Source organism: Plectropomus leopardus, chromosome 6, assembly GCF_008729295.1.
Source record: "Plectropomus leopardus isolate mb chromosome 6, YSFRI_Pleo_2.0, whole genome shotgun sequence".
NCBI classification, from domain to species: domain Eukaryota; kingdom Metazoa; phylum Chordata; class Actinopteri; order Perciformes; family Serranidae; genus Plectropomus; species Plectropomus leopardus.
Genome location: NC_056468.1, coordinates 28,815,908 through 28,828,383, shown reverse-complemented (window position 1 = coordinate 28,828,383; position 12,476 = coordinate 28,815,908). Strand labels below are relative to the sequence as shown.

Here is a 12,476-nt window from a genome sequence, read left to right as displayed (position 1 = left end):
ACACTACTGACACAGAATGCAATTTAGTTCTGTGAGTGTATGTATTTCCATCTATGGGAAACAGCGAATAATGCAACCATCATTTACATCATGGTCTAGATACTTAACGTATTTTATTTGTGTGTGTGTGTGTGTGTGTGTGTGTGTGTGTGTGTGTGTGTGGCATGATATCTATTAGCCTGCAAGCTCACTTGGAGCTGTGGATCACCAAACACCTCAGGAAGGTCACACAGCGATTAATGGGCCATGAATTACAACAGTCAGCGTGCAAGTGTGTGTGTGTCTGTGTGTGTGCATGTGTGTTTGAGTGTAAGCCATTGTTATACACTAAGTCACTTTCCATCTTGTACTTACAGTTTCAGACCTTTGCTGCAGATCTCTGTGTGTATTATTAAATCAGAAACATGTTTCAGCATAACACAGACACACAACCGTTTATGTCACTTAGGAGGGCAATGCAATGAGTTCCTCTAACCTTTAACACTACATGCATAATCCTAACGCTTGCACCTGAATGGGAAAGGTTGAAAACACTCCAGGGTATGGACATTTAGCTGGCACATATTTATATATTGATGATATATTGACACTGACATCACACACGCTATCAAATGAAAGGCAAAAATGCCCCCCAAAAAATAATTATTTTTAAAAAATTGAATAAGCTTTAGGTTGTAAAGGTGTCAATTAGCTTAGCTGGGGTTAAATGTAATCATCACCATAAGGGTGAAGGTTAGACTAAGGGAAGTTTATATGGACACTAAAGGTCCTCGCAACAGTAGTAATACAATAGTTTGTGAGTGTGAAAGATTGTATACAAAGCTACTGCATTGCAATAAACTCCCTGAATGCTCATTCATCAATTTAAACAGAATAGATAGGCAGACTGGGATAAGACGGCTCCTTAATGGACTCACAAGTACCTCACAGTATCTTGTGTCATTTACAGTCAGTACTTTCATTTTCACAAAGCAGCAAAGCTTGCAAAGGGAAAGTTTCACTTCAAATCTAGTAATGGCTCCTCAACAAACCTGTGCAGAGGCAAAATATATGAACAAAACTTTTCTCTGGCATTGAAAACACTGCTGGTGTGCTCTTTAAAGACAAAAATAAAAAATAAAAAAATAAAATGCTGTTTTAGTCATATTTTTTGTACTCACCAGGCATTTTTTTTTCTTTTTTTTAAAGGGGGACACCCTGTCAAAGGTCTAACTTGCAAAATAAATGAGTGATTCATTGCCAGATAATATATTTTAAGATAAAATATTTTATTTTCTGTACCCTCAGTTCAGATTTCAGTGGTTTGCTCAAAGGACCCCTTTTGCTTTGACTCGTTATTGCACTCTACATTGCCACTTTTAATAATCACCACAGTCTCAAAACATATGATGAGACATACTGGTTTTGAACTGCCCATGGGAAGGATGAACATGTACTTTTCGCTATTTAGAACATGCCATGTAAAATTACTTTTTTTCTGACTCACTTGTTTCAACTAATCTTGTCTCTCTCCTGTGTCTTTATCTCACTCACTCACGGATAAATGCTTATGGGAATGCACAAATTTGATTGGCTGAGTAGCATCAAGTGTGTGTTCTCCACAACAGATGCACTTGGTCCCGCTTGGCTACACCAGTGCTACAAATGCTGCACTGGTAAGGCAGGCAGGTGAACAAGTGGGATGCGTTATGGTCATTTTACTAACAAGGGGAATGGCAACCCCCTAAATTGCTTGTGGTAACGTTAAAACATAAGTCAGAGACAACAAGCGAGTAAAATGGGTTGATAATGTTTGTTCTGAAGCCAAGAACAAGGCTGTAAAATGTCCCTCTATTTGCAAAACATTAATGAGAGACAAGTTCTGACCTTTATTCCAAAAAACGTCATTATAAACCAACTTTTTGTATGGTCAACATAATAGAAGATCTTTTAATTTATCTATTTTCTCTCTATATATATAGAGAGAGCTATTCATAATATTATAATATAATATGAATATAAAACAGAAAAATGTACACAAGGGGCATTTTTTATGCTTTTGGACTTCACCCAGATCAGTTGAAAATAGGACAATTTTTTTTTTTTGCACATTTAGGGCCCTACTGGCACTCTGTGTCCCTTGGTGGGCACCTAAGACGCTGATGGTAGATTCTGCCATTTTGGCCTCACCCTCTCATTTACAAACACTCACTACATCCCTTCTAAACTTACACAAACCTGCAGTAATAAATTACACACCTCCGAGTGTACATACTCTGTCTTGGTCTCTCACCCACACAGACTGTAAAGCTTAAACTTACACACTCTCTGTACAGTATTTCCTTTCGTTTTATTCGTCTTTCTCTCTCGCTCTCTTTCTCTCTCTTAGTCACACACACGCGCACGCACGCACGCACGCACGCACAGACACACACACAGACAGACAGACAGACAGACACACACACACACACACACACACACACACACACACACACACACACACACACACACACACACAGGCTCTTGGCATGCATAGCAGCACTCATTTTTCTTGTTAATGTAGCGTGTCGAATTTGCAGGGCGGCGGCGTGCAAATGAAAGGTTGCACGTCTCACTCGCTTGGCAATATGTATTTGATAAGAGCTGTAAATCAACTAGTGTAGCAGAGCAGAGCCTGCAGGGACGGACAAAACACATGTTAATGGAAAGCAGCTCTAAATTGGAGTGGAATACTGTATGTGCATGAGCAAGTGAGACAGAGAGACAGCAAGACAAATGGTCAAAAACATGGAGGGCAGGTTGAGAGTAAGACTTTGTAAAAACAGTCAGTGGACAGTCAGAGGAAACTTGTGTGTGCAAAGGAACAGATGTAAGGGAGAGAGAGAGAGAGAGAGCGGGGCCACAATATAGGACAGGGGCAAGCAAACTAATAGACTAGAGAACAGAAAAGCTGGAGCTAAAGAAGCTTAACCAGTGATGCTAGACTGGAGAACAAAACTAAAAACAGTGTCAGCTTAAACTCCTTACAGTTTTTTATTAAATGCCCATATTATGTTGAATATGATACCAAGCACATTCACAAAACTTGTGTGCTATACATCCACCTATATTAGACAGTGAAACAAATGTGGAAATGTGATAGCATCCATCCAATTTTCCTGCAGATAAAAAAAACAGTGTAGGTCCCAACACGGTAAAGGTAATGTTAACTGCACCTACAGCTCTTTGCCAACTGCCCAAACAATTCAGAAAGAAGAAAAAGCCACTTAGCACCTACTTATTGTTTCAAGAAAACTGCTAAACCTTAAGTAGCAAAATAACAACTGACCTGCAACTAATACAATCACATGTATAACTAAAGAAATGAATAGAGACAACATCATGACTATATTCTTGTCACAATTTTGTTGTTTTGTTTTGTACTGTTAACTTGTCTTTTCAGAGACAGCCTTTCCTTGTGCATCCCAATTGGTCACTGCATTCGGTTATATTTTACATTAAGCGTGGGCTAGTTATGAGTTGTGTGTAAAGAAAAAAAAAAAAAGGGGAAGTTGTATGTGTCATTTCATGGGGTTATACAAGGCTGGATCTGAAATGTGTTGATGATGTGTGTTTCACCAGGACTATAAAAGGTGTGTATTATAGGCCTGGTGCCTTTAGTCCTCATGCGTGTGTGTGCGCATGTGTGTGCATGAGTGTGCGTGTGTCTATGTTTGCGAGCCCTGCAAGCTTGAAAGAAAGTCTAGAAGGTGTATTTACCTTAATGGACAAAAACACCATGGGCTATTTTGACAAGGTAAAGGCAATACTGTCATTACTGTGCTCCCTCTAAAATGACTCTATATTATTATATCAACAACAGATAGTCTCATCATAACATTGATGCACACTTACTCTCACACACACACACAAAATACACAATAACACTGACATACAGATGTACAAAAGACAAAATATATACAGTATAACTGCCTGTACATACAAACACAAAAGCGTATATGGTAGCATAGAAGTTTACTGTTACAATATACAATACAGTGCTGTATAATATGCATTTTTGCAATGCATGCCTTCTTTTAAATAAGTATTTATCAGCTGGAAAGATGACCTCCTCATTGTCTATGCAGTAGAAAGATGCTTTTTAAAATGGTGCTATATGATTACAGAAAGAGAACAAATGCTGTGGCATTCGCCTTTGCTCAAGAGGCAGAAAACCCACAACCAGCAGAATGCACTGCAACAGGCTGGACCAATAAAAGCTCCCGCTGGTTGGTTACTTTATGCAAGCCTGTCTGTTTTGACACAGGAGGCAATATGCAACTAAAATGCAGAATGTGGGTTTTTGCGGGAAAATGAACAGGGAGATCTGGGGGCTGGTAAAATGGAGAAAAGTTTACCATGGTTCATTTACACAAACTATGTTACCCTGAAGATCCTGATGAATTGCTTCAACGATCAATGATCCAATATCCTAATCCTTAACCCAAACAAATAACTGTAAATCTCACTCAAATTTAATCCTATGTTCATTTAACTAACATATGACCCTAAAGTAGTTGTACAACAAAATTCCCTCACTTTGGAGGTTTTCCTTTAACTTGCTATTGTTCTTAGAACAATTTGGTCCTCTCAAGGATAGAAAAGCAAATCCACATACAAATACACCCATAAACACAACAAACTCACTCAGATGCATTTTAACATCACTGGGGTAGTTATGTGATAGAGGAAAATGGGGGATATTTGGAAAAATGGCCTGAGAGGCTCTATGTGACCCTTATTACTCATAAAGAGTAATAAGGGTCTAGATTTGGACTACTGCTCTTGTTTTCCCTTATGAGTCTGGCTTCTCTCAATAGCTGCATTCTCACTGAGGCATAAAATACATTTTCAGTGCAGCATCCCCATGGCTCCGTGTGTTTAAGGGTCACACAAGCTGGCTCACGTTCCAAAAACTGAGGCTCAGGGATTTTAGAAGCAGGAGGAAGAATAAAATTAATTGTTTTTTTTTAATTAAGTGGTTGTTTACTAGGGCTGGGTATCAAGAACATCACAATTCAATTAAATTTCGATTCTTTGGGTCACGATTTGATTTGATTTAGATTCGATATTGATCCAGTTGCTTCTATATCAATTCAGTTATGTGTGTTGATGTCAGAAATACCCTGATAATTCGCTAGAATACCGTCTGATGTGTGTTCAATAAAGCATGCATTATCTGTATTGATTTAAAACAAACTGACACCAAAACTTATTTTACCATTACATTATTCTTAGAGAAAAGTGCACATTTTTGCCTGAGCTGGACTTAACAAAAGTAATAAACACTGATGCAGGATTTGTCAACCTGCATTTGTGTGTGATCCACAGCTTTAGTGTCAGCAACAGGTTGCAGAACATCTACGTGGTGTCGGCTCAAACGGCTACATAGGCAACGTAACTACTATCGACTTTGTGTATCCAAATGTCGGCTTTTAATTTTGTCAGTGCTGATTTTAACACACTGCTACCTTGCACCATTGTTGCCATTTTAATGAATAAACAACAGACGTTGTTTGGGGGTCAAGCAGAGCTTCTGAAAAAAGTCAATCATGTCATCATCAGTCATTACAACAGAAATAATCGATTTCAGGATTTTATGAATCGATATTGAATTGGCAAAAAACATATTGTAATGCAATGATGAATCAATTTTTTTTACCCAGCCCTATTGTTTACTGTTAAAATAACAAAAATAATAAAACTTCCTATTAAAAGCTACCAGATGCCACCTGGGATCTATTTAAATTTCCCTTAACTTAAAATTTAAATACCAAATGCTATGAAATTTAAAAAGTGAACCAATTTTCAGATTTAAAACCTACTACCAGCAATTTTTTTTTTTTTTTTTTTCACTTTTTATTTAAAACTGAACTGAATGGTTTTTTGGCCTATTTTTTATGTATTTTATAATCACTAATTCAAGCTGTGGAGTTTGCACAAGTAATGTTTTTATTTTTCATTATTATTTTTTTTTAATCTGTCATCCAAATAAACAGCTATGCACCAAAACCTCTACTTTGACTCAGTTTGATTTTAATAAAGTAGCAAAACAAAATTCAGCCCTGAAGCACTAAAGATTATCTCACTTCTTAAGAGACAAAGTGTCAAGAGCAGGAACATATTGGGGATGCAGAATCCTTTAAAAATCTACTTTATGTCATCAAGAGTTAAGTTTGATTCATTGCCAAAAATGCCAGAGGTACACATCAAAAACAACTGGACTTATTACAGTGATCCGGGGCATCCTAAGGAGTTGCTGACAGTAAGATATACAAACATACACTCTTCAACACTGAGCATCTCCTTGAGAAAACATCACATTTAAAATAATGCACTAATCTAATTTTGACTTGACCCAAAGCACTGCGGCTTTCTCCAGAAGTTTCGACTGTTAAGCTGAATGTACAAAGGCTAAACAGCAGTTGTGTTTTGCAGCATCCAAACAAGATAAACTGACATGATGTTCCCAGTTTAGGCAGGAATGATACAACCTTTTCATTTTTGTGTAAATGTATTTACAAAGAGGAAATACATTCATAAAGATAAAGGGGGTATCTATTTGTGAAGACAGAAAACCTGAACATTTATAGCTGGAGAAAATGTGCGTGTATACATAAAGATAGAGTGCATTTCTCAAGATAAAGCGGGCAGAGGTATTAATGCTGCATGCCTGTGTGGGAGTTACTGTTATCATTTGGAGTCACTTATTCTGTCCTGTCTAGCTGAGTCCTATTTGAAGCCATTTTCAGGAAATTGTTGTATTTATTGTCTGCCCCCACAGAGCACTCAAGAAAAGGGAAGGCTGTTGATTTACCACTGATATAAAGACTTGAATTCACAGTTCAGTCAGACATTTACCTAGTCAGTGATCCATCCTTTTTCGGTTGTCATTTCCAAATACATCCAACTCTCTTCATGCACAGGTCAATTCTACAATAGTGGTTCTGGCCTTTTTTTAAACCACAGGGGCAAGACCTGCAGCCAACTGTCAGAGCCATTTAAATCAGTGGTTCCCAACATTTTTGGCTTGTGATTATAGCCTTAGTGTGAACATGAGTGCTTTTTAATTTAAAAGATTTTTCAAGCAGCTTGAAAATGTGAAAATATCCAGCATTACACAAAGGGCAAAAAAAAATCTGACCCTCCACCCCAAGGGTTAGATGAATTAACTCTGAGGCAAAGGGCTCATTTTAGCAGCATAGTGGTTCAAAAGCCAAGTAAGATAGGTTATCCAAAGAACTGAGGTATAAATTAGGATAATGTGCCATTTTACCAACAAATTCAAGTGTTTCATGTTCCACTGCGGCGTAATGCAACAACAAACCATATTAGATTCAATTGATACATTTTAAACCAGTCAGCCGCAACATTAATACCATTAACAGCCAAAGTGAACAACATGCGGATTAATGTGCATTGTCACTTTTTAAATAAATAAATTACAAATTGATCATCTTGTTACAATGTAATGTTATGCTGGGAAATATTGTGTGCTGCCATTCATGTGGATGACACCTGACAGGCACCACCCACCCAAACACCATTGCAGACCAATCAGCCCCCCTCCTCACATTTTTTAAGGCATGGCGGTGTCAGTTTAGCCTTCTGCTAATGCTAACATCCTACTGTTTACCTGAAGCTTCAAGTCCATAGCAGAAACATAAACACTTCCAGACTGAGATGAGCCGGATCCTTCAGAATAAAACTACAATGGGTTCTACATTGATTTATTTACTTCATTAAATGTCATTGGTACAGTTCTTTATCTAAGTTTATTCTATGACAGCAGCAACCTTATTGTAACTGTAGTTCATATAATCATTTTTTATTTTAGTACTTTACATTAGTTTTTGAGGATATTTCAAAATATTGCAATATACAACATGTATTGCGATATTTCTCCAAAATATCATAATGTTATTTTAAAGCCACATCGCCCAGCCCTACAACACAGTGCACCCCCAGTTGGCCTGTGTCAGTGTATCACTTGGTCAGATGCCCTATTGTTGATCGGACTTAGCTAAAACCTATCGAGGCACAGGCACAGGACCTCTGGGGTACAGGCACATCCCACAAACCCTCACTTGGATTTGGTCCTGGGAAAACATGGAGGTCAGGTTGAAGCCTTAAGCTCTTGGTCACATTCCTTGTGCCACTCCTGAGCAATTCTTGCAATGTAGCACAAGACATTGTCATGGCCACCGCCATCGGGAGATAGTTGTTTTGCGGGGGTGTGCTTGGTCTGTAACAGTTTTTGGTTAGGTGGTGTGATCAAGTGGCACCCATATGAATGCCAAGACACAAGACAATTATTGTTTTTTCATCAGTTTTAATGTCGTGGTTGATCAATCATCAAACATCAGATCAATGTTCACATCAAAAAGAAGCAATGCACATACTGTATCACAGATACATGACTTGCACAGCTTTCTTATGCAGCTAAACACTTTGATACTGATCAGTACAAAACAACAAGACCTACAAAATTCCCTACTAAAGACAAAACAACTTAAAAACACAACAAGGATGACCTTAATTTGTCAAGCAACTGGCAGACCTTCTGCACCTGCTCATTCCCAAATCACATACAATCAACAGCTAGCTAACCAACAAATAAATGCAAAACTGGGAGAAATTCCACATAAGTAAAAGCCTCAGCAGGCACTTGAATCAGCAACACAACAGCATCATTGAAAATAAGAGTCAATAAACACTATAGCCTTCATAAATCACCCTCAGGGCTGGGGTTAAATACACAGCGCCAGCCAAGTAACGACGTTAGCTTTCACGTTAGCTAAACGCCGGTTGAAAAACAGCTAGCAAAGACAGACTGACAGTTGCGGTATCTGACTCACCTTTAGACGCTGAAGTCCATTCTCTTCCGTCAGTGAGGATGAAGTGGTCCATATCCATGTCATATTTAGTCCCAGTAAACTTGTTGTGAGGGTCATTTCGTTAGTTTTTTCGAAAAACTCTTCTCATCACTTTATGGCTGCTAGCTAAACTTAACTAACCGTTACAAAAGCACCGCGACGTTAGCCGATAATAGCAGCAACGGAACACAAGCTAACCCCTGTTTTTTCAGTCTTACTAAATGTTGTCAACTCTACTTTAGCTTGTTTCTTGTGAGGCCGGACTAAAGCGGTCTTCAGACTTCTTCTCCAGCTTTCGTCTTTCTTCTCCGTCGAGTTTTCTCACTTTGACGGTGCAGCCACAGTGGACATCTGACCCCTCAGGCGCAGCTGCTTGTTAACCTCACCTGGCTCTGCTCTCGTGGAAGATTCGAACGTGAGGGTGCTATTCCACCTTTGGCCACACTGGCGGTTATAATGTTGCCAGAGGGGCGCTGTTTCCCCCATTTGAGGAAACTCAAAGAGACGAAGAAGTGTCTCTTTATTGAGAAAGGGCGTCACTAAATACGATTTTTATACCAAAATAATTTATCTCACCCGATAATCTCCGCAATATTTTAAAGACTGTTAAACAAGGTGCAGTGTTTCAATATAAAAAAATTAAAAAACAAGTAAACTGTGTAGAATCCCTTTAAGAGGCCTTTTTACATTAGATAGAAAGATAAATACACAGACAGATAGATAGATAGATAGATAGATAGATAGATAGATACAATTAGTGAGTCATTGAATGGATATTCAAATGCAGAATAAAAATCTTGTGGTGTTTGTGATAAAATAAGTATGATAAATATATTACAGTTAAAATGCACTGTGCCTGAATTAACAGATTAAAGTGCAAACAGCAGCGCTGCACTAGTTAAATTAATAAATAAGTGTTTTGTGCAACATGTTACCTTAGAGTGACCTGTATGTATCTACACAGGAAGCAGGTTCTTGTCCACGGAGACCACCATGTTGCACTGCCATGTTTCTGCAGTTACCCAGAATGGAAAAAAAAAACAAACAGCGGTTTGAGAAAGGGCCATTCCTGGTTTGTGTGGGCCACCGTCAGCCAGCCTGCAACAAGCAGTATTGATTGAAAAAACATTGATTTTTTTTTTTAACATATAACTGATTCATTCAGTGTTTACATTTCTGGGTCTATTTGTTTGTAATGGAAGAGTGTTTTTACTGGTTTGAATCAGTGGTTCCATTTGTTCTGGGGAGAAGGAGACCTTTGCAGATAATCTTACTACACAATAAACACTAAAGGAATCCTTACTGGGAGAAATTTCAGCTGGTTGCAATCTGCAGTCCTTACCACTTAATTCCACTCATTCCTAAATCTTACAAACTGTGTTTTAAATCATTGATATCTTATGTATTAAAATAGCCTAATCCCAATGCAATTTAGTGATTTTTGAGTATTTGAAGTGTTTCATGTGATTATAATTCATACTGGGTAAAGACACAGAGATTCAGAATCTGCATAGACTGTGGTTCATTGTCAGAACCAATTTGTCCCATATTTCCTCAACAACGGGACATCTTCTAAATGCCTCTGGGCTTCAGTCTATGCTCTGAATGAAAGCCACAATCCTACAGTTAAGCTAGATTTAACTATATCATGTCTAAATATTTAGACATGACTGTCATGACTGTATCATGTCATTGTAGGAGACAGTTCTGTAGATGACAGTGTTTCAAGAGGACATTGACTGACCGCAGCCCAACAGCTGTGATGATTTGTGCTCATATCCATGGAAAACATCCTCCCTACTGCTCCTCCACACACACACAGAGCTTTTTTTTTTTTACCCACACTGTGAGATGGTGGGCAATATGCCACAGGGTGATGGAGCCACTTAAGATCAAATGTAAACTTTATCGTGGATATCTAATTTCATACTTATTCGTGGTAATCCAGTGGGCTACAAAGCATTATCTTAATTAACTTTTGGTGTAAATGCCTCTCCATCATTGAGACTCCCACTGGGCTTCCAAGCAGCTGCTCACAGAATCCCGGCGATTACAGCCAAGACGAAATTAGCAAGAGATCTCAAAGGATCAGTGGACCCCAGAGGTAATCAGTTCATTTTCTAAATGTGACCATCCAATCCACGTCTTCCATGTGAGCCAAAAAAAAAAAGAGAGAGATTATCATAGCTGTGGGTGAAATTTTAAATCAAATAGCTTTAAACTTTATCTAAGGACATCAGTCCCATCATGCAAGTAGCAGTTGCAGGTGAAGAGTAATTGCATTGCCTGGTTGCCTTGACATCAGTTTACAGTGAACACAATTCATAAACAGAAGACATTGGTAACTAGACAATGATTGGATCTGATTGGTTCAGGAACTTTTCGCGGGGAACACAAATCCTTTGAGGATCTCATCCACAGGGACCAGAGTCTACGTTACGTTCCAGGGACATTATTTCACCTTCCATAAAGTCCCTGATCAGGGAGTAGTACTTTTCGAAAGTACAGAACTTTAGGGGAGTGACTCTCAGCGCTGAACATTTCTAATTGGCTGTGTACTCACAAAAACAGGAAGTCTGTCTCAGTCATTTAACTGTCAATCTCGAAAAATGGTATAGTCTGTTTACATGCTTTTATTCTAGCATTTCGGGTGTTTTGAATCTTTCAAATGAAGACACTAAGTACAAAAAATGCCCTTACAGTATTGCAAAGCTTCAGTCATTTAAACGTTTTTTAAAGTAATTTTAGTCTCTATTTTGTCTTTTTTGTTTTTCATTTGTTTCACAATCTTAAAGAAGGAAGTGAACTGATCTCTCTGCAGCCTCCATTGTTTAGATTGACATGTCTGTACAAAAGTGTGATTAAAAAAAAAACACACACACACAGACATATTTTTTGAAAATGACAGCTCTTTGACACAAAACCTGTAATTATGTTCAGACAAGGTCATTTTAGGAAATGCTTGACGTCTCAAATTCCAGCCGCTGTATCTACCCTCTGATTCACCCTGTACTGCCATCATCATGAAAGTTTGAAACACCAGAACTTGAGTCAAAAGAGTAGAATATCATGTCAGAAAGCTGAAAATGATTGCGATTGTGACTCAAATGGACAACAATAACAATAAAATATTAAGACAAAGGAGCTGATTGTCAGTTTTTGGTTATGGGTCTTTATTGGCCTCCATGAACCATGTTTAAACAATGACAACAGCAAAAATAAAAACAAATGAAACAAAAAACTTTTAGGGCTCGTGTCCACCATCGCCTCTTCCACCTGTAGCAAATTGAACTGCCACCCATGCATACCCCCACTGTAACTACACAACAACTGAACTCATCATTTTTTTTCAGCACACACAGCCACTGTAGAGGTCCCATTACTGCTTGCTGGCTGAACTACTGCTCTGCATTGGCTTCATCCAAGAGGAATTGTTTAGAAAATGCATCCTTTATTTCCACAATTAGAAGTCACTTGGTCTGAAAACAAGCGGGAAGAGAGATGTATGTGACCCTATGCAGAACTAACGTGGCTCTAAGGTAGTATATTCACTTCACTCGAGTGTTATTGCACGACAGGGTT

The 12,476-nt window shown here is 38.4% G+C and overlaps 1 protein-coding gene across 1 annotated transcript in view; it reads right to left on the bottom strand.

The window, feature by feature from the left end:
* LOC121944703 (perforin-1-like) overlaps nt 1-9,269 on the bottom strand; it is a 91,692-nt gene extending 82,423 nt beyond the window's left edge. The window contains exon 1 of the mRNA XM_042488592.1: nt 8,877-9,269. Within this exon, the coding sequence (XP_042344526.1) occupies nt 8,877-8,972 (96 nt within the window). The 5' untranslated portion in view covers nt 8,973-9,269. The remainder of the gene's footprint in view (nt 1-8,876) is intronic.
* Between the last annotated feature and the right edge of the window lie 3,207 nt (nt 9,270-12,476).